This window comes from Megalobrama amblycephala, linkage group LG20 (assembly GCF_018812025.1).
Source record: "Megalobrama amblycephala isolate DHTTF-2021 linkage group LG20, ASM1881202v1, whole genome shotgun sequence".
In the NCBI taxonomy this organism is placed as follows: Eukaryota; Metazoa; Chordata; class Actinopteri; order Cypriniformes; family Xenocyprididae; genus Megalobrama; species Megalobrama amblycephala.
In genome coordinates, this window is record NC_063063.1 from 16,459,386 (window position 1) to 16,482,043 (window position 22,658).

General features: G+C 37.3%; 2 protein-coding genes across 4 annotated transcripts; one reads left to right on the plus strand and one right to left on the minus strand.

The window, feature by feature from the left end:
• Window positions 1-1,831: 1,831 nt before the first annotated feature.
• Window positions 1,832-5,435, minus strand: chac2 (ChaC, cation transport regulator homolog 2 (E. coli)). Its single transcript, XM_048170505.1, has 3 exons — window positions 4,886-5,435; window positions 4,713-4,748; window positions 1,832-3,348 (listed from the first exon to the last, which is right to left on the minus strand). Exons 1-3 carry the CDS (start codon window positions 5,153-5,155, stop codon window positions 2,971-2,973), a joined length of 684 nt encoding a protein of 227 aa, XP_048026462.1. The 5' UTR covers window positions 5,156-5,435; the 3' UTR covers window positions 1,832-2,970.
• asb3 (ankyrin repeat and SOCS box containing 3) lies at window positions 4,499-17,582 on the plus strand. 3 transcript variants are annotated; one of them, XM_048170503.1, is made up of 10 exons: window positions 4,499-4,558; window positions 6,537-6,749; window positions 7,904-8,062; window positions 8,167-8,279; window positions 8,632-8,764; window positions 12,371-12,548; window positions 12,780-12,986; window positions 13,078-13,347; window positions 13,515-13,648; window positions 17,325-17,582. In XM_048170503.1, exons 2-10 carry the CDS (start codon window positions 6,551-6,553, stop codon window positions 17,480-17,482), a joined length of 1,551 nt encoding a protein of 516 aa, XP_048026460.1. In that variant the 5' UTR covers window positions 4,499-4,558; window positions 6,537-6,550; the 3' UTR covers window positions 17,483-17,582. The 3 variants fall into 3 exon arrangements, with proteins under 3 accessions (XP_048026460.1, XP_048026461.1, XP_048026459.1); XM_048170502.1 differs by lacking the exon at window positions 4,499-4,558 and adding an exon at window positions 5,680-6,420; XM_048170504.1 differs by lacking the exon at window positions 4,499-4,558 and having other exon boundaries at window positions 5,666-6,749; window positions 8,173-8,279.
• Window positions 17,583-22,658: the final 5,076 nt, after the last annotated feature.

Below are 22,658 nucleotides of genomic sequence, written 5' to 3' on the forward strand. Positions count from 1 at the left end.
CCATCTTTGAAACGCCTCTCGGGCATCCTGGGCATCATGCAGCTCCAAAGCTGTTTGCCAAGCTTTCGATTAAATTTCATATTTGGAATCACCAATGAAATCTGACAACAACTGTCTCATAATGTTTTTTTCCAAACACTCCAATCATGACAAAACAAACCTGTATTTTTATGCTGGATCAAGCTAAAGCGCATGCGCAGATCTAAATGCGCGTCTTTTGTGCCTCATTTCGGAGGCGCGCGTCTGACTGTTTCTATAGAAACCGGTGCTTCTAACGGCCGCTGCAGTGACGCGATGACTTTACCAGACGGCGATTGGCTCTTATTTAGAAGGCGGGACTTATTCCGCCATATTGCGCGTACTTTCTCCCATTCAAAACAATACGAGTGACACGTCTTGTGTTATTCTATAGTCTTTGGTAGTAGTCAAAGTCCCTTTAAGACAAGTAATTTCACTCAGCGGCCATCTTTGAAACGCCTCTCGGGCATGCAAGTGCAGCTCCTATCTCTGAATGGGGAAACATCAAAGTCTCCAAAGCTGTTTGCCAATCTTTCAATTAAATTTCATATTTGAAATCACCAATGAAATCTGACAACAACTGTCTCAAATTTTGTTTCTAAATGCTCGAGTTATGACGACAAACTGTATTTTTCTGTCTGGATCAAGCTAATGCGCATGTGCAGTCCTAAAGTGCGCGTCTCTTGTGTCCAAAGCTTTACAGTCTATGGTCCAAAGCCACTGGAAGGCAAGCCTGCAACCTTTAGCCAAAAAAGCGTAACAGCTAATGCTAACTGGCGGTACGGGTGGTACGAATGTTTTGAATGGCGACACGATAGGCTGAGAGGTGCCGCACATGATTATGTTAGCCATTACGCTTTCTCCCTATAACAATACGATCTCTGTTGTATCTCATTTCGGAGGCGTGCATCTTGAGATTCTAACGCTACTGCAGTAACGCAATGACTTTACCAATCAGCGACTGGCTTATTTAGAAGGCGGGACTTAAGGGGCCGTTCACACAGAACGCGTTTTTCTATTCCAATGCGCTACTTTCCCATTGTTTTTCTATGTAAACACGCGCTTGACGGACGTGCATGACCGTTACGCTCGCGTCTCGCGTCTTTTGCAGCGCCTCACACATGAGCGCCGCGTTTTTAAGACGCCGTGTTGAAAGAATTTCAACTTTTACACGCAGCGCCGCTCATCAATGTCAGTTCCAAAACAGTGGACCAATCAGAAGAACTTGGAGGCGGGGCAAGCGTTGCTAGTTGGCATGACAACTGTTTTATATAATGGCAACATGGCGGAGGAGGCGCTCATTATTATCTTTTCTTTTTTTTCCCATGTCAAAACTTGTATCTGTAAATTCTGCAGTTTGCCTATTTCTATTTTTTCCGTTATTGCATCACGTCTCAAAGGCGCGTCTCGAGACCATAGACAGTAAAAGACTCGCGTTCTATGCTGCGTTTTTTTTAAAACCACTCCTGAACGCTGCGCCTCGCGTTTTCAGACGCAAAGACGCGTTCTGTGTGAACGGCCATATTGCGCGTTGCACTTTCTCAGTGACACGTCTTGTGTTATTCTATAGTCTTTGGTAGTCATCGTCTGGTTTATTAGAAGCAGAGGCTGTTTTTTGTTAGAAGTAAGAAGAAACCTCATTGCTTCACTGGCTAATGTACTCTCTGCTGTCTCAGACGACGACATCTTTGTTGTGTTGGCCAGACGGCCACCGCACATAGACAGTTACCTCACCTCTAGGTACCGCTACAATTTACACATTGCTCCTTTTAGTAGTATAATTATTATAAACAAAGACTCTTGGAGACATAAGCAGTTGAAACATTGTAGTGAATTCAATAAAGATCCAGTACACACAATGTTATCAGTACAACAACAGACATGTGGTAGAGTTGTATCCTTAATAAATAAAGTGATTAAATTGGGTGAATCTCACAAATTGTTTAAAATATTCCAAAATATTTCACCATTTAAGCCTGGTTTCACAGACTGGGTTTGGACTAAGCCAGGAATCAGGCCTTAGTTTAAGTAGGACATTTAAGTAGCTTTTATTGACATGCCATAGAAAAAAAAACTTTACTAGTGTGCATCTTGAGACAAAACAATGGCACTGACATATACAAATATCATATCATACAAATATGTCAGTGCAAGTTGCTTTCAGTTAAAACTGTCTTAAAGGGATAGTTGAGCCAAAAATGAAATTTTGGCTTAATTTACCATAGTAAGGAAAACAACTTGAGATGAGTAAATGATAACAGAATTTTCATTTTTGGGTGAACTATCCCTTTAAGTCTGTGAAACCGGCCAATAGTTTTGTTTTATTTTTAATAAAGGAAAACTTTTTGCATTTACATAATAATCATAATGAACCCTTGAACCAACACATACCAGAAAAATATATATATAAAATGTTACACAATGCAAAAATAATTCTTAATGATCCCAAGAATGTCATTTTGTTCATTTTATTTATTTATATATATGAACATGTTCATGAGATTCACCCTGCCATGGCTTATTTGAAGTTAAGGATGGTAAGTAAGGTAAGAACTTCAGAAATAAATAGAAATGGCTTTGTATCACATTCAAGTTTCCTCAGTAAAATAAACCGACCTCTGAAAATTAACATTCCTTCATTTGCCTTTTCATGGACGCAACGACTTAAACTGAAATCGATTTATGTACCTGATTCATGTATCAATGTTTAACACAAGACGAATAATGTGAAATGTCACATCATAAAATCAAGTGTAGATCAAAATGTCCAGTAAAGAAACTGTCGTAAATAATCCTATTTAAAAAAACAGAACAGTATAAGTAATGGTTATCTAACGCTTTACCAGGTAATCCCTTTTAGTTTGCATCAGCTGTCAATATAGTTGATAAATGAGCAAAAAACTAAATTCCTGAGTTCTTCAGAAGATTGAGGACAACATAGACTACAGCAGATCACTCCATCTCCTTCTGTTCCTGCAGCTCCTTCACAAGGCGCTCCAAAGAGAACAGGTGATCATCGAAGTCTTCAGGAACTAGCTGCCTGAGGGCATCGGCGAGCTCAAACAGGTAATCTGTATTCTTGCCACTGGGGCCTACGGACTTCGCTATCTGTTGCGCAATTGTCTCCAAAGGTGCTGGGCCAAGGTAATTTGGGTTGTTACAGGATCCAATGTAGAGCAATGTGTCCTGCATTGGTTGGTGTTCTTCATCTTTGGGATGAAACGTAACTGTGATCACACCATACCCGCCTTTCTCTCGGTAGTCGAGATACTCTTTCACTTCCTTTTCTCGGCCTGATGGCAGCTTATAAGCAACACCCCATACGCAACCCTAGAGGAAAGAAGAGAGTGAACAAACAAAACAAAAAAAGAATGGTTTGGATTATTCTTTTTGCTTTGGTAACTTTGATTTGGCATTACATAAAAACATCTACTGAATGAATACATGGAAATGAAATGTATGTACATCTCACTGTACATGCTATCATTAAATATTACAAATATGCACAGTGTGCAGTTCCTTTTCAAAGCCTAGTTTGGAAAACCCTGACGTAATGTTTCATGTTGTTGATAGCAAAAATTCAAATCAATCAGAAATCAGATTCAAATCAGTCAAAAGTAATCTAAAAGTAGTCCAATTATATTATCTAAAATGTGTAATGTAATGTATTATGTTACTAACTACAATTTTTATCATGTAATTTGTATTCAGTAAATGGGCTACAATTTGTAAGTAATCTAGCCATTACTGGATACGGTAATTATAACTAGTTTAATTACTGTTAGATGATGTTAATCTAATGTCTTAAAGGGTTAGTTCACCCAAAAATGAAAATAATGTCATTTATTACTCGCCCTCATGCTGCTGTTCCACACCTGTAAGACCTTCGTTCATCTTCGGAACACAAATTAAGATATTTTTGTTGAAATCCGATGGCTCAGTGTGTCCTGCATAGCCAGCAATGACATTTCCTCTCTCAAGATCCATTAATGTACTAAAAACATATTTAAATTAGTTCATGTGAGTACAGTGGTTCAATATTAATAATTTAAAGCGACAAGAATACTTATGGTGCGCCAAAAAAACAAAATAACGACTTATATATTGATGGCCGATTTCAAAACACTGCTTCATGAAGCTTCGGAGCGTTATGAATCAGCGTGTCGAATCATGATTCGGATCGCGTGTCTGAAATCACGTGACTTTGGCGCTCCGAACCGCTGATTCGACACAAAAGATTCATAATGCTCCAAAGCTTCCTGAAGCAGTGTTTTGAAATCAGCCATCACTATGTAAGTCATTATTTTGTTTTTTGTTTTTGGTGCACCAAAAATATTCTTGTCCCTTTATAATATTAATATTGAACCACTGTAATCACATGAACTGATTTAAATATGTTTTTGTACATTAATGGATCTTGAGAGAGGAAGTGTCATTGCTGGCTATGGAGGTCTCACTGAGCCATCGGATTTCAACAAAAGTATCTTAATTTGTGTTCCGAAGATGAACGAAGGTCTTACGGGTGTGGAACGGCATGAGGGTGAGTAATAAATGACATTATTTTCATTTTTGGGTGAACTAACCCTTCAATAAAAACAAAATATCTAAAGTCTAAAAAACATTTGTGCCTCCAATGCAATAGAAAAAAGTGTCCGTATAAATCTAGCAGTATTTATTAGTTTGACAGTTATTACCTCAGGATCCTCTATTAATGTCACCACTCGCCCAGGCTGAAATAAAATCAATAAGAAATAAAAGAGTTAATCGTACTGTGTTAAGTGCTCTGTCATCCTTAAAAGTCACTATGACTAGGCACCTACTGTTGATCAACTCGTATGACTTTGATAAGGAATAATCGGGTCCATACCTTTCCAGGCACCCCACGATGATCCGTACTTCCCTGCCAGAACCTGCGACTAAAACCTTTGACGAAACCCACTCGTTTCTCCTCGTACGGAAAGTCAACTTTCCAAATCAAAGATCCGTAACCAAAAACCCACATGTTTGCGGCTGCCAGCTCACAGTGTGTCTGAACACATGCTGCACTTATATATGGATGGACGGGTTGTTTTAATGCCAGCGTTCCCCTGACGATTCTGTTTAGATATGTTGACAGGGTTGGCATAGGTGTGGGCATAAAATAGTAATTAGCATACCTTAAGATTACAAGAAACAAAAGAAACAAATACTTGTCAAGGGCAGATACAGATCTACGTTAGCCGAAGATACCTCGCGTCAAGTTTAGTCTCTTGACGTCGTTTGACGTGATGATTAAAAGCTGCCATAAACAGCGTTTTACTGTCTATATTTGGTTTCTTTAAAAATGATAATAAAACAATAAACATCAACGTTAAAATCGGTACGCCATTAGTTGAAGGTATAATAAACTGGATAATGGAAGATATTATTTTTCAAAATAAAAGCCAGTTTACCGGCTTTAAAATTAAACCCTTACAAAAAATTATCAGGGTAACCAGAATATCCACTAACTTATTTAATACAGTACTGTAGTCATTTTATAATTTTACTATAATTTTTAATAACATATAATTATAGTTATTTTACTATAATTTTTAATAACGTATTTGAAAAAAAAAAAAACTATGGGTATAATTGTTATTTATATAAAGGAAGTTAAATCTGTACAAATTACAATAGTTAATTCGAATGATTTATTTGTTTGTTCATTCATTCATTTATTTTTATTTATTTACTTTTATATTACACAAATTAAAATGGTATTTAAATGTTTTTTGACCGTTGGGACCCTGCTTGTTCAATAGACAAGCAATGCGTTTGTTTTATATGTTGCTGTTATACGTAATTATATCTAGTTAAAGAGTTGAATGATAAATACTGAACAAAACAATAACTTGGGTAGATACAATATCTTCCTTTCTGTTTTAAGGAGGTGCCTGGTTTCGGTTTAGTGGGTGGATCAATTGAAAATATGTAACACGAAATATTGGACTTTTTTTATATATATATATACTGTTATTATTATTTTTATTTCCGCTTATTTATTTATAGACGGAACGCAAAGTAACACATGTTTGTTCCAGCCGGAGCCCTGAATCAGCCAATCAGAAAACATCATCGCAGGAATTTCCGTTAAAAAATACTTCGTCCCAAAACGAATGGAATGTGGATTCTGTCATCATACATTTATGTGTTTACAGATGCTTTAGAACTGCATCATGATTATCGATTTATCTTTTTGTTGTCTTGTGGACATTCAAAGTGGGAAAGTGAACTAGATTACTAGTAAACTTAAGGTGGCACAGCACTAAACTGGTTATTTTGCAATCAAAGCACCGTTATCTGCCCAGCTTATCGATGTAACCTAGTGTGCACTTGACTTACTGCGTTATAGAGATTGAGCCTGTGGTACTGCGATATAAGGCAGGTGTAATTCAAGATCTAGAACTGTCAATTTACACTCAGCCTAGCGCCACTGTGTGTAAATTATATAGAATGAACTATTTTAGTAATGTTTGAGAGATAGTGTTGTGTTAAAGGTGAAAAATAAGCGATGGACTTCACGGAGTGCTATGGAGACACCTGTTCAGCCGTCGCGCTGGCAGCCCGGGAAGGGAAAGGTCGACGGGTACAGAAGCTCATCCAGAGAGGCTTCGCGGTGGACGTAAAAGATAACCGGGGCTGGAACGCCCTGCATGAGGCAGCAGCGGCTGGATCAGCGGAGTGTGTGCGGCTGCTCCTCCCTGCAGCCGGTAAGAGCTTCCAAACTTACACTGTAAAGGTGGTACAGAAGCGCTTCTGAAGTGGTAATTAGGTGTCTTTACACAAGACTGTTTAAATGTAGCATAAATGCGTTTACACAGCAATTTTAATAGTATATTTTTATACTAGGGCCAAAGGTTACATAATTTAGTCAGGCTTTTAAGCAATATTACGACTTTACACAGAATTTTGAGCAGGCACAGAGCAGCCTCAAATCAGCTGTGTAAAAATGCATTGTGAACCATTAAATAAAGCTACTTGTTTAGGCATTGAAGAGAAATTCTAGCATCATTTAGGCTACCTGTATGATTCCAAGTCTGTATGAATTTCGTTCTTGCGTAAGCCATAAAAGGAAATATTGGGTAAAATGTGTAAGCTGCTCTTTTCCATAAAGTAAAAATGATTGGGGACTGGGGTTGTAAATCTTGACAAATAACATACATGTTTGAGATCTTTACAACTTGTGTGCCATATTATGGTGGCTTTGTGTGAGAAACAAACTGAAATTTTAGTTTTTAGTCCTTAAAATCTTCCCAGACAATATTTTCTTGTTTTTCTCAGTTCCAGTGCTGGTTTTTAAATACTGTATTTTGGTGTTTGTATAGCAGGGTAGCTGTTCCCATTCCCAATCCCATTCATGTGATTTATATATGCTCATATTCAAATTTAGTTAAAGGGATAGTTCACCCAAAAATGACAATTCTGTCATCATTTACTCAAGTTGTTCCAACCCCGTATGAATTTCTTTGTTCTGTTGAATACAAAGGAAGATATTTTGAAGAATGTGGGAAACTGAACAGTTCTGAGGGTACCATTAACTTCCATAGTATTTTTTTTTTTCCTACTATGGAAGTCAATGGTGCCCCAAAGCGGCTTGGTTACAAACTTTCTTCAAAATATCTTCCTTTGTGTTGTTCAGCAGAACAAAGAAATTTATACAGGTTTGGAACTACTTGAGGATGAGTAAATAATGACTGAATTTTCATTTTTGGGTGAACTATCCTTTAAAAGAACTGTCCCTTGAAGACCAACAGTTAGAGCTCTTTTGACACTAGTATATTTGTGTAATTATTAAACTGTACAAGATTTGCTTTCTCTAATGTGCAGGTCATTAATTTGATCTCAATGTCCCTCTTTACTTCAGTGAATTGCGAAGACTACGTCAACACTTTGACACACAACTCAGAGACTCCTCTTTACTTTGCTGCGAGGAATGGACACCTCCGGGCAGTGAAGTGGCTAATCAAAGGTGGTGCGGACATTAACAGGACAACCAATGAGCTCTCTTGTCCCCTCTTTGCAGGTAAACCCAAAGTACCTAGGATCACCATCTCATATCATGTTTACCATGTGTGTTTTCCGTCTTTAGAGTCTTGTTATATATTTGTCTCATTTTTTTGTTCCAAGCTGTAGATGGTGGGTACAAAGATGTGGTGGAGCTGCTGGTGCAAAATGGAGCGGAAGTCAATGGGACTCACTCGGTTTCCGGCTGGTCTTGTCTCCATCAAGCTGTTTACAAGGTTATTGCTTTAATCTACAATTCTAATTCATGATTTATCAAGCTTTCATGTTTTGGAAACTTGCACAAATACTACATTCACATACCTTATGCAGCTCTCCTTATCAGCAAGTCACTTATTTAGAACATCAATAAATTATTTTTTATGTTGCCTGTTATTACTCTTTTGCATTTATACCTCTATCAATAAGTTTTATACTTCTAACTGTTTAATTACACTTCAAAAAATAAAAGCCCAAGGCCATTGTGTGTGTTTTAATTTAATCAAGCTTTTAAATCCTACATCTGAAGCCGTTATCAAAATCTTTCATCAAGAAATTGAGGAAATAAATATCTGTAAATAACACTTCCAGGGCCATACTGAGATTGTGAGATTCCTGGTGAGCATGTGCTCTCTGGAGGCAGTGGATGACTATGGGATCACACCATTATTTGTTGCTGCACAATATGGACATCACCAATGCTTAGAGATTCTTGCAAATGCTGGTGAGAACACTTCTTTTAATGATTAATCCTGTATGAACTGCATGTAGCCAGTCATATGCTTCCCTTTTTGTACACTACATGCTTTGGTCAATGTTCAGTGTTAACTCTTGCAACATTAGAGCTATCACTACTGTATCGACAGTGCTATTTACAGTGACACATTTTTCAGAGGCAGATAAGCAGGTCAATGACTTTTTTTTCCATTTTTTTCAATGAATGCATTAAAAATTCAATTCAAACATACAGAGACTTGAATACAGTCCTCTATGATGAGAGCACATTTTTAATTTCTCAATTAAAATTCATGTTCACATTTTGGGTGGTGGGGAAGGGGTGGCATAAAGTGAAAAAATGTCTCGCATGTCAAATGTCTTAATGTCTTCATAATGAAAAGAGCCTCATTAAAAGTTTGGCTGCATTGCTGCTTATTAATATTAAAAAAATAAATACATAAATAAAATAACTTAATCCTTCTATTCAGCAAGCATACATTTAATTGATCAAAAGTGACAGTAAAGACTTATAATGTTAAAAAATATTTCTATTTCAGATAAATACTGTTCTTTTGAACTTTCTATTCATCAAAGAATCCTTAAAAAATGTATCAATGTTTCCAAAAAAATAGAAGTAAAGCGCAGCAAAATAATAATATTTAATTTTTGAGCACCGAAACAGCATATTAGAATGATTTCTGAAGGATCATGTGACACTGAAGACTGGAGTAATGGCTGCTTAAAATTCAGCTTTGCCATTATATGAATAAATTAACTTAAATCATGCATACATGACAATAGTAATAGCTCAAATACATTAATTTGGCAGATGTCACTCCCGAAACATTGCAGCGTTTATGTGGCCGCTGGTCAAGCTTGAAAAACAAAAGTTTATTCAAATTCTGAATCGATCATATAACGCCTAAAAGTGTGCAAAGAGCCGTCCCGTTACAGTCACTAAAAAGCTGTCACTCATCTTAGTTCATCGAGACGACACAATCACACAAAGTTGCATTATAATCAATGAAGCTGACTGCATAATGAATCTCTTATTTGCATAATGTCTGCACTTGGTTATATAATGAGAGGATTCTCGAGAGTATAGAATACTGGAAAAAAATCCATGTTTTGAGCTTAGTGGATTCTAACTTAAAGATTGGCTATTTCGTTCAAGAAATCGACGCTGCAAAAACATGTTGTAAATAGAAACCTTTGATGCTCTCCAGAGCGCAAACACAGACACTCATGGGATCCTTTGCCAAGTCACAAATATGCTATTATTGTAGAGAACTGATCCTAGACCAACAGTTATGGGCAGCTTTTCCCTCTAAAAGCAATAGATGGCCTAGATGCAGCAGGCGTCAGTTATGTAACTTGCAGCTGCACATGCATTGTGGTGGCAGAAGGGTAACAGTGGTAACAAGTGGAGGAAAACTGTCGAGATCCATTTCTGTATTCTGTAAAACAGGTTCTTTTGTATGTGCTTTGTTAAATATAGAGCTGTTTTACTCAAAATGCCTTCAAAGGAGATAGATGAGCATAACTAATGTCTATCACAGATTGATATCTTTTATTTTTCCTCCTTCTCACAATAAAAACAACTAGCTCGGTTACCTGATTACCTTAAAGGTGCCCTAGAATTAAATATTGAATTTACCTTGGCATACGCTGAGTTTCAAACTCCATTGTTTCCTCCTCCTTATATAAATCTCATTTGTTTAAAAGACCTCCGAAAAACAGGCGAATCTCAACAGAACACGCCCCCAATGTTTGCATATCCCAGCCCATGTTCAAGCCATTAGACAAGGGCAGAACGTCTGGATGTGCACAGCAGAATCATCAGACTAGGTAAGCAAGCAAGAACAATAGCGAAAAATGGCAGATGGAGTGATAATAACTGACATGATCCATGATATCATGATATTTTTAGTGATATTTGTGAATTGTCTTTCTAAATGTTTCGTTAGCATGTTGCTAATGTACTGTTAAATGTGGTTAAAGTTACCATCGTTTATTACTGTATTCATGGAGATGAGCCGTCGCTATTTTCATTTTTAAACACTTGCAGTCTGTATAATGCATAAACACAACTTCATTCTTTATAAATCTCTCCAACAGTGTGTAATGTTAGCTTTAGCCACGAAGCACCATCAAACTCATTCAGAATCAAATGTAAACATCCAAATAAATACAATACTCACATGATCCGATGTATGCATGCCGCATGCATGACGAACATCTTGTAAAGATCCATTTTGAGGGTTATATTAGCTGTGTGAACTTTGTTTATGCTGTTCGAGGCAAGCGCGAGCTCCGGGGGAGGGGAGCACGAGAATTAAAGGGGCCGCAACCTATATATCGGTGCATAGTTAATGATGCCCCAAAATAGGCAGTTAAAAAAATGAATTTAAAAAAATCTATGGGGTATTTTGAGCTGAAACTTCACAGACACATTCAGGGGACACCTTAGACTTATATTACATCTTTTAAAAAGAAGTCCTAGGGCACCTTTAAAAGTATATAGATATCAACGTCAGTTCATTCTGTTGTTAACACTTTCTCCGACAAATGGATGCGATGAGACATGTTTTCCGGTTTGGTCAGATGACTTTCGACATGTACCCCATTAGAGAAAAAAATATCTCCCAATTCGTACTTTATAACTCACAATTGTGAGTTTATTTATCAATTCTAAGGGAAAAAATGCAGGATATAAACTCAAAATTACTTTTTTTATTCATTCTGTGGCTTCTAAACCGCTATGCAGCAGAACTGTCATTTTCTGACCAGTGTTTGCAGGTCAAGATTTTGAGTGAGAAGATTCTATGCTAGTCTCAAGTGCGTGGCCAGGGGAAGACTAAGCCTTTCCCAGCCTTACACAAGCTCTGCCTATTAATACTTTTTTGTTTATTGTTCTTATTCTGTTTATTGGTTATTTTATTTATGAATGAGTTTTGTTGTTTTCATGAAACTGTTGTCTGACAGTAAATCACATTTAACTAATCTTAATTGTCAAATTATTTTTAGCCCATGTTTTGTAAAAGGTGTAGGGAAATTGTTTTACTTGAAATTTTAGTCATTAAATCTTTTCTTGAAAGTCATAATATAGAAGTTTATAAAAGTCATATAAAACCAACAGGAATACAAAGAGTACATTCTTACTGAGTTGTTCTAGGAACTTGGCATAAACTATGTATATATATTTTTTTTTATTATTTGTCGTTATGGTGAACACCCTATTAAACAAAGAAAGCCAAAGTCACACTGCAGTCATCTATTAGACTTTGGTTGCCTAAGCAGCAGAACCTGATTTCACCAAGTACAACACATTCCTGGATATAATACACCTTGATCTTTGTTGATCCTGGAACAACATTCCAATCAACCAAGTCAGATTTGAGGGCCAAGTTTAGGCTTACAACCAGGGTTAGGTGCTTCTACATCCTGATGATATTCACATCATCTTTTTCTGATTTTAGGGATAATATATGGGTATGATTAAATTTTGAGACAGGAATGTTGTTCCAGGATCAACAAAATATGTTGACCCAGGAATACGTCGAACTCAACAAAATCAGAACGTGCATCTAAGCACAGGTTGTCGTTGCCACAGGGGCAAATGTGAACTGCCAAGCAAATGATCTGGCCACACCGCTGCTCATTGCTGCTCAGGAGGGCCACGTACGGTGTGTGGAGGTCTTACTGGCCCATGGAGCTGACCCCAACCTGTACTGCAATGAGGACTGCTGGCAGCTACCCATCCATGCTGCGGCCCAGTTCAGTCGGCTTAGGTACGGCAGCTCGGTCAATGACCTACTGGGTGTGTCAATTGCTTATGAAGACCTCGTTTTAAAAAAACAATACACAATGTGACAATTACTTAGTATAATATAAATAACATTTGAAAGCTAACCTTTTGTACTTTTTAAATGAAGATGTTGATAGCATAGCTTTGGCCTTTATGAAATAATTTTTGCTATACTGGATTAATCTGGCTGCTCATCTCTTGTCTTTCTGTGTAGCATTTTAGAGAAGCTGATTCCAGTAACGAAACGAGAATGTGACCAGGGTGAAGGAAAGGTCAGTCCAGTTTATTTGGCAGTACTTAGCGGACAAGCGGACAGCCTTCGGGCTTTGCTAAAGAAGGGCTACAGTCCAGATGCCCAGAGCTGTCGACAGTTTGGCTACAGCTGCCCTTTGGACATGGCTCTGTGGTGCAACTCTTGGAAGTATGACATAGATGTACACTCATGCCCTGCATTTCATTTTAAACACAATCAGTTGGACAGTATGACATTTCCCCCCCCATTTGTCTCTCAGTTTGGACAGCGAGTATCACCAGACACGTGAGATCACTCTGATGCTCTTGGCTGCAGGGGCCCACGTAAGCATGGGCATCTATGCCTTTGCATTACAGGGTCATGTACCAGAGCACCTGCCCTTGATCCTGGAGCACGCTGGCCTTCCTCAGGGTGACCGACTCGGAGAGCTGGCCAATAGAGCCCTTGCTGAGCTGCAGAGTGCCTCTTTTTGGCTCCCCCTGCTGCTCAAAGCAGGAATGGACCCCATGCTGCTGCTACAGGACAAAATGTAAGCAACACATTGCGGTTGTTGTGCCACACAGTTATTTTATTTTAATCATGAGTGGATTCACCATGCATGGCTTTTAATAAATGATCGTGCTTTATTAACGTCAGAGTTAAAAACCACTGTGTTAAGCTCTTCACTTCTGCCTGTTATGCTGTAATTGGGTGCAGGCTTGAAGAAGCTGAGAACAGAGTGCTTAATTTCTTTCTGGAGTTCATTAATTGGAAGACTCTGCCCTCCGCAATGCTTCAGATTCTCTCTCACCGTCGAGCAGATGGCACCTGGACGCCACGGAAGCATTTTGGTATGACCTGTACACTTGTGTATGTGTGGGTTTTATGACCTTGATCGGGTGTTTTTCAGCAATATATTGCAGTATATTCACAATTATTTTGTTGGTAAAATGAAATGAAGCAAAATAGTGAATTTCCTTCAGTCTATTAAGTTTCCTGACGAGTTTCTGCATTACAGTTAAAGTGATGCTATTATGCTTTTTCGAATATTACCTTTCATGCAGTGCATAATATAGCGGTTTGTGAATGTAAAAGGTCTGCAGAGGTTTAAAGATCAAAGTGTACGACAAATAAAAGCTGCGTTTCCACTGAAAATACCCGGAACAATTTGCCCCAGGAATCCCTAGTTCCCACTGGATTTCATCCTCCGCATATAAGCTTAATAAAGCCTGAACCTCGTCGTCGGCCCATTGGCCATATTTTTTAAACTCCAGTGTTGATTTTAATATCAAACAACTCTTACTGAATGCACTGCAACAGACTTTTAAAAATGGTGGTTGAAAAAAAATTCTGCGTGAACTCAACCAATCAGCATGTTCAGTGCCCAAGTCCCACCCCTGAAAGTTCCTGAACTTTGAAAAAAAAATACTACCTCGTGAGCAGGGACTTTCTGAGGGAGAAATTTTTACCCGGAACTTCATTTAGACCATGGTCCCTGTGGTCGAAAGACAGAGTACCACTCCAAAGTTCCTGGAGAAAGTTCCTGCGGTGGAAACGCAGAGAAAGTTATTGTCTCCTAAAAGAAAGGATAGATTCTAACTGCCAAAATGAATCATCAGCAGTTCCAGTCTCGCTTTTGCAACAAATCTACATAGGTTTGTAAAAAATTTGTGTAATGCGAGCCTTTGGTCTTCTTTGGCTGCACAACTTTGACCCTCAAAGGCTTTAGTTGTAGCTGAGGAGCAACATGTTGTAGCAACATGTCGTGTTGTTGATAGGACTGTTCTCATCACTGCAAAGATGCAGCACTATACAAGTGCTCGGGAAGCCTCCGGAGCGGAAATTCAGATATGGTAATGGGAGTTAAGTTTCCGACACGTGCTGTAAGCTGTAGACCAATCACAACACACGGGGCCATCTAACTCTATATATATATATATATATATATATATATATATATATATATATATATATATATATATATATATATATATATGTATAGTTAGATGGCCCCGTGTGTTGTGATTGGTCTACAGCTTATATATATAATTATATATATAATCAGTGCTGCTTGAAAGTTTGTGTACACCTTGCAGAATAAGAGGGATCAAACAAAATACATGTCATTTTTTTTATTTAGTACTGTCATGTAAGATATTTTACATAAACGATGTTTACATAAAGTCCACAAGACAAAAAAATAGCTGAATTTATAAATATGACCCCATTCAAAAGTTTATGAACCCTTGATTCTTAATACTGTGTGTGATTACCTGGATGATCCACAACTGTTTTTTTTTTTTGTCTTGTGATGGTTATTCGTGAGTCTCTTGTTTGTCCCGAACAGTTAAACTGCCCAATATTCTTCAGAAAAATCCTCCAGGTCCTGCAGATTCTTCAGTTTTCCAGTATCTTTTGCATATTTGAACTATTTCCAGCAGTGACTGTATGATTTTGAGATCCATCTTTTCACAATGAGGACAATTGAGGGACTCAAACACAGCTATTAAAAAAGGTTCAAACATTCACGGATGCTCCAGAAGGAAAAAGGATGCATTAAAGGATTAGTCCACTTTTAAATAAACTTTTCCTGATAATTTACTCACCCCCATGTCATCCAAGATGTCCATGTCTTTCTTTCTTCAGTAGAAAAGAAATTAAAGTTTTTGATGAAAACATTCCAGGATTTTTTTTTTTTTTACATATAGTGGACTTCAATGGGCACCAAACAGTTGGTCAAAATTAGTTTCACTGCAGCTTCAAATTGTTCTACATGATCCCAGATGAGAAATAAGGGTCTTATCTAGTGAAACCATCGCTCATTTTCTGAAAAAAAAGAAAAAAAAGAAAATTATATAAGTTTTAACCATAAATGCTCATCTTGAGCTCTCTTCTTCTTCATTATTAGAATTCCAGCAGTGTAGACACTAAGTGTATTACTGCCCTCCACAGGTCAAAGTTTTGAACTAATTTTTATATGCTAGTATATAACAATTAGTTCAAACTTTGACCTGTGGAGGGCAGTAATACACTTAGCAGTGTCTACACTGCTGGAATTCTAATAATGAAGAAGAAGAGAGCTCAAGATGAGCATTTATGGTTAAAACTTATATAATTTTCTTTTTTTTCTTTTTTTTCAGAAAATGAGCGATGGTTTCACTAGATAAGACCCTTATTTCTCATCTGGGATCATGTAGAACAATTTGAAGCTGCAGTGAAACTAATTTTGACCAACTGTTTGGTGCCCATTGAAGTCCACTATATGTAAAAAAAAAAAAAATCCTGGAATGTTTTCATCAAAAACTTTAATTTCTTTTCTACTGAAGAAAGAAAGACATGGACATCTTGGATGACATGGGGGTGAGTAAATTATCAGGAAAAGTTTATTTAAAAGTGGACTAATCCTTTAAGAGCCGGGGGATGAAAACCTTTTGAATTTGAAGATCAAGGAATATTGTACTTCATTTGTCTTCTGGCAAACATTTAAGTGTCTTCTGTTGCTTCCGAAGGGCAGTACTAAATGGAGAAAAAAAAAAGAAAAAAAAATATTTAAACAAAATAAGAAAATTTGGACATCTTTATCCTGTTCAAAAGTTTTCACCCCTGACTCTTAATGCATGTGTTTCCTTCTGGAGCATCAGTAAATGTTTGAACCTTTTTTAATAGTTGTGTTCGAGTCCTTCAGTTGTCCTCGGTGTGAAAAGATGGATCTCAAAATTATACAGTCACTGCTGGAAAGGGTTCAAAAATGCAAAAGATGCTGGAAAACTGAAGAATCTGCAGGACCTGGAGGATTTTTCTGAAGAACAGAGCTCAGTTTAACTGCTCAGGACAAACAAGGGACTCATGAACAACCATCACAAAACAAAAAAACAGTCATAGATCATCAGGTAACCACACGCAGTATTAAAAATCAAGGGTTCACAAACTTTTGAGCAGGTTGTTTTTATAAAAAAAAATTTTGTCTTGTGGACCATATGTAAACATTTTTTTTAATGTAAAATATCTTACTCAGGACAGTACTAAACAAAAAATAACGTGCATATTGTGTGATCCCTCTTATTTTGTTAAAATTATTCACATTTTCACAGATTCTGCAAGGGGTTCACAAACTTTCAAGCAGCACTGTATACATATATAAACATTTCTTATTATCAATGTTGAAAACAGTTGTGCTGATTTAATATTTTTGTTAAAATATTTTCCAGGATTCTTTGAATAGAAAGTTCAACCAAAAAAAAAAAAAAAACGGCATTAATTTGAAATTTGTAACAATGTCTTTACTGTCACTTTAATCAATTTAATGCATCCCTACTGAATGAAAGTATTAATTTATTTCATAATATTATTATATATACACACACACACACTATATATATATATATATATATATATATATATATATATATATATATATATATATATATATATATATATATATAAAACTGCATTCTATTCTATAGATGTACCATCTGATGTGGCAAGTGGCCACAGCTCAGTAACCATTTGCTCTTTCTTTCTTTCCAGAATCAGTCCCTGCCCTCACTCATCTGTGCAGGCTGGCAGTGCGGGCATCGGTGGGCAGCAATGCTCTGTCTAAGACCTCCTTCATACAACAGCTGCCCGTCCCCACACTGCTCCAGTACTACCTTCAGTTCAGCGACGTCTCAGGCTTGCTTAAATAGCGGCCTGACTGTCATCTGTGGCTAATTAAGTTATCTCGACTTGCTCCACTGCAGTATTTTGTATATAATGTTAATAAAATTTTAATGACTGCTCAATGAAGCTGGACTCTGGCTCTTTTCATTACATTGATGTTTAGAAAATGTGGGAGGACAAATGGAGAATTTCACCAATTTATCTTCACTGTTCGGTTCTCCTCTTACACAGCTGGCCTTCATACCGAGTTGATGTTGAAATTCACCTCTGCTCCGTGTCTTTGGTCTGCCTCGTTATCTTCTCTCTCTCTCTCTCTCAGCGGTTCCTCTCTCTGTCTGCCTCCAAGGTCACTCTGCCTGAAAGACGCATACTCTCTTCGAATGTTAATTGCCAACGCAGTCACACTCTTTCGGAGATGTTACTATCTGCCTTTAGTCATACTATTTATTTAAAATTGTATGTTACCTTGTAGGAATGCCCATAGCACATCATCAAAAGCTCGCTGTTAATTTAAAATGGTCCGTATCGCAGCTGCGTGATGCTCTCAACCCCCTGCTGCTTTCAGAATAGAGTCGTACTTTTATGAATAGACAGTTAATCTGTTTCACACAGACGACAATGTTCCAGTATTTTTATTATTTTCTAAAGCTATCCTGGCAAATTGTCTTCACCTCTTTAACATTAATTACGGAAAGACCACGTGACGCTTGCGTTATTACATCACACACACACAAAATCCTGTTACAATATAACATTAATGAGTTCCTTATTTCCAAGCCGTTTCTTTTGGTATACCATGTGCAAACAGCAGGGGGAGAACACGGATAACTGACAGTCAGTACCTGGAAGCCTGACACGAAAGAGGGGAGCCATTTCTGCTCCCTCTCTCTGATATTTTGAATTCAGAGCAAACCGGAGGCTGTGTCTCAGCAACTCTGTGCCTTGTTCTAGACAATCAGGCCACCTCTCTGTGGGAGACTCTGGAAAGGCAAGACATCAGTAATCATGTGCATTAAGCTTTTCTTGTGCTGCAGGTAAGCTCAGGTCCAACAGTTCGGCTTTGATTAGCAATCAGACTTTGGAAATTCAGCCAAAGGACTGACTGACTTTCTGTCGTTCTTCGACACACATTCTTTTTTTATAAAAAGTATAAGCAAAAATCTAATTTCTTATTTTTCAAACCTCATTTTTGAAGAGATATAGTTTTTATATATATATTTTTAGAGAGTAAAAATAGCCTATAATTTCTCATTGTTTTTCAAACCCCGTTTTTGAAGAGATATTTTATTATATAATTTCAGAGAAAAATATTTTAAAAATGTTTCAAGATTTATTATATATACATATATAACAAATATAAGCAAAAATATAATGTGTTATTTGTCAGTTGTCATTTTTGAAGATGTGTAAAAAAATATATATAATTAATTTTTAAGTTTAAGTTAAGTTTTATTAAGTGTTAACAATGAGATTGTGGTTTTTATAATCAATTAACACTGCTTTGGTCTTTTTTTACAAGATGGACAAAATTTGTCACCCAAAAAAATCATTTGGTTTAACCACATTTTCGCTTTTACCGAATGACACTATTTTCAGACAGTGTTAAAGGGCTGATAGCTAGCTTGCTAGCTAGCTAGCAAAGTGACAATCAAACATTTTATATTTAGTACAAGTTTTTAAAATATTACAACATTTTCCATGTTTTATAGCGGTTGTACCAAATGACCTGATTTTTCAGGACATGCCTATGAGCAAGTGAAAACATTAATTTTTCAAATAGTTAAGAGAGAGTTAGTTACTTTGCTTCATGACCATGTGGTCCTTTGCAGGCGTCTGAATGATGTCACATCCTGTCACATGATATTGACTGCATGACTTGATCCAAAATGGTCCCTTCATGTTGATATATGATGTTATAAAATCATGCCAGAATTAAAAATATATACATTTATTACATTTTAAGATATTTTAATCACAAATGAAATGGCTGTATTGGCCTTTGGACGGTTAAACCGAATGACCTTTTGACACTTAATAATCTTTAAAATACCTTTATTTGTAACAAAATAATTAAAACCTTTTGGAATCAATAAAAGAGATCTAGTTGTACTACCTTACATACTTTGGATGTCATAGCTTTGTTTTCTAATTATTATTAAGGCCTTTGGACAAAAAAGACCTGTCACGTCATTGACCCATATATATATATGTGTGTGTGTGTGTGTGTGTGTGTGTGTGTGTGTGTATTGCATGTACCATCTGGTGTTTACAATGATATTTTACAGAAATGTTAAATCCCAGTCTCTAATAAGCCCTTTGATTTGTCTCCATAATTAAAATGTGACAGCAGCACAGAGGAACAAAGTCTAGAATAGAGCACGTACATAATTGATGCAACATAATCTAAAATGTATCAGTCCTGAAATGTGGTGCACGTTCTATAAAAAGCCAGTGTGACGTGCAGCCCTAAGCCAGTCCACCCGGTTGGAGCTGAAAGCCTGAAACAGCCACCACCCTCCATACTGTGAATTTTGTTGATTCCAGAGTGGCTCAGGGTTTTGAGGCTTTGAGCTCTTGGGAAAAATCATCACAGTGGAGCACTTTTGCACATTGCCTGTCTTTTTGTTTAATCACATGGTACATCTCACATTCATGTGCATTTTGTAAATGTATTAAGTGTTAATTACACACAAAAAAATGTAGTTGACCGTGGCTCTACATTAAATGTAGCCTTTTTGATGATCTGATATGTTTTTTCTTTCTGTGAATGAGCTTTTTTCTTCTTCTTATGTGTGGGGATTTATTTTGTCTCAGTGTAACATCCAACTATGAAACAGAACTCTGATCATTGCCTCATTGTGCTATTCTCACCATGGACCTGAATCATGAGGACACAGTTGCCTGGCGACCTGCTGAAGGGAAATATCTGCTAAAATATTACCAAGGGAGGGTTTTTTTCCTTTAGACCTTCTAGAACATCTCATACAAAGCGTATTCGTGCTAATACTGTATAGATTTCAATCAGTAAGGACGAAAGCATTAAGGCTGCTTTGCTTCAGCATATTACATCACCTGTTGGGAATCGTCCAGCTTTGATGCTGTATGGATGATTTATTTTCGTCAGTATGATTAGATAATTCTTGCCTTTTTGATGGAAGAGTACTGGATCTTATTGCATTTGTGCAGTCTGTTACCCACTGCTAACACACTCCAAGGAAATAAACAAGGGTGATGGGCTTCTGTTTGCTTTCACTGAACATGAGATTAATGTGTTTTTCCAAGTCAATTTGTTGTTTTATCTTCCAGGTCCTACATGTCTCATCTCATTGATTTTACTCTTTGCCACCTCACAAACAGGTCATTATGTATTCGTTTGCTTGTGTTTGTGTCAGTGTGTTTGTTTTGTCAGGAGTAATCTGGACAGAGGAAATGGGCCATTTCATTTGGACATTTGTTTCAGGGAATAGAAGAGAACTGCAGTGTTGATATAAGACTTGCTGTTGGTGCGTGATGTTTTCAGTGATTGGATGTGTTTTGCTACAGGAATAGTTCACGAAGCATTGGAAATTTGTTTTTTGTTTTTTACTACTTTGCACTTTTTACTAATATCTCAATGAACACAAAAATAATTTCCAAAATGTTGACAAGACTAAGTTTAATATAACATCTGTTTAACTTGTAACATGAATATAATATTAATATAATAATAATATTATATATTATATATTATAATATAACTTAGATTACACATTTTTCAGTTTTACTCAAATTAGGTTGATGCAAAAATGAGTACACCCCACAACAAAAACTACTACATCTAGTACTTTGTGTGGCCTCCATGATTTTTAATGACAGCACCAAGTCTTCTAGGCATGTTGGCGACATTTTGCAACAACTGTCTTTTTCCATTCTTCAAGAAAGACCTCTTTTAGAGACTGGATGCTGGATTTGAGAGTGATGCTCAACTTGTCTCTTCAGAATTCCCCATAGGTGTTCGATTGGGTTCCATTCATGCCATTCCTATGCAGTGTACGCCATATTGTGTCATGGGAAATAGATAACTCCAGTCAACTTGCATGCTGATTTTCTTCAACCCTTCTCATCAGAAGACGCTCCTGTCGAGGTGTTAACTTCCATGGACGACCTGGACATCTCTGTGAGATGGTTGCAGTTCCATCTTTTTTGCATTTTTGTACCACTTTTGCTACAGTATTCTGACTGATAAATAACGCATTGCTGATCTTCTTGTAGCCTTCACCTTTCTGGTATAAAGAAATTATTTTCTTTCTCAGGTCTTGTGACATTTCTCTTCCATGTGGTGCCATTGCTGACAGCATGAAATGAGAAGGGGTTTTAACACCCTTTTATAGTCAGCTGTCTGCTGGACACCTGTGTAATGAATAATTAGACTCACCTGTGGTTGAATTCTTGTTAAATTAGACATTTGTAGTCTAAAATTTAGCTTTGCTCCAGAGACTTTCAGTGGGGTGTACTCATTTTTGCATCACCCTATTTGAGTAAAACTGAAAATTTTTTGAAATAATACTGGAAAAACAACATTAAGGCTTATTACGGTAATTACATAATAACCTAAAATGCACCTAAAAAGGTCCATTCAGCCTTATGTCAGTATAGCGATGTACTGTAGGCAACTCGCAGCTTACACAGAAGTCACTTTCAAACCAAGCAGCCAATGCACATACACAATCTTGAGCATGCGTCTCAGAACACTGACTATTGCCCTGTCAAAAGGAACACTAAACATTTGCGGTCTTCCTACGACTCTGCACTTTTGTTACATAGAGCTGCTTTGATTGTCAGGAAGAAGTCCGAGGCAGAGCTCGCTTCATTGTGGGCTCGGCAAAAGCACGCATCGAGGCTGCATTTCAACCGCAAAGGGGGCGCTCGCGAGCACACTTTTGAAACCTAAAATGACAAATGGGACACTCTACAGTCTCATTAACTCACGGACATATGCGGCAGCCACTGTAAGTCCACAAGACCGCAAGTGCATATGAAGTGCGCTATCTGGGACAGGGCCTATAGCTGGGTCACAATTTAGAGGCTGCATTCGAAGGCCAATTGCCTCACAGTGTCACAATGAAGGCTGTCCCAATTCAAAGGCTCCTTCAAATGTAGCCTCAAAATGCATCCTTCGTTTCTAGTGCAAAGAAAGATACAACAGATGGATCCTTTGTGGCC

What these genes read in the sequence shown, in the direction of transcription:
- chac2 (XM_048170505.1), bottom strand. Translation starts at nt 5,155, where the DNA reads ATGCCCACACCTATGCCAACCCTGTCAACATATCTAAACAGAATCGTC. An exon ending in ATCGTGGGGTGCCTGGAAAG is followed by an intron (nt 4,749 to 4,885) that starts GTATGGACCCGA and finishes ATTTTATTTCAG; the next exon opens with CCTGGGCGAGTGGTGACATT. An exon ending in CATTAATAGAGGATCCTGAG is followed by an intron (nt 3,349 to 4,712) that starts GTAATAACTGTC and finishes TCTTTCCTCTAG; the next exon opens with GGTTGCGTATGGGGTGTTGC.
- asb3 (XM_048170503.1), top strand. Translation starts at nt 6,551, where the DNA reads ATGGACTTCACGGAGTGCTATGGAGACACCTGTTCAGCCGTCGCGCTG. An exon ending in CTGCTGCTACAGGACAAAAT is followed by an intron (nt 13,348 to 13,514) that starts GTAAGCAACACA and finishes AATTGGGTGCAG; the next exon opens with GCTTGAAGAAGCTGAGAACA. An exon ending in GACGCCACGGAAGCATTTTG is followed by an intron (nt 13,649 to 17,324) that starts GTATGACCTGTA and finishes CTTTCTTTCCAG; the next exon opens with AATCAGTCCCTGCCCTCACT.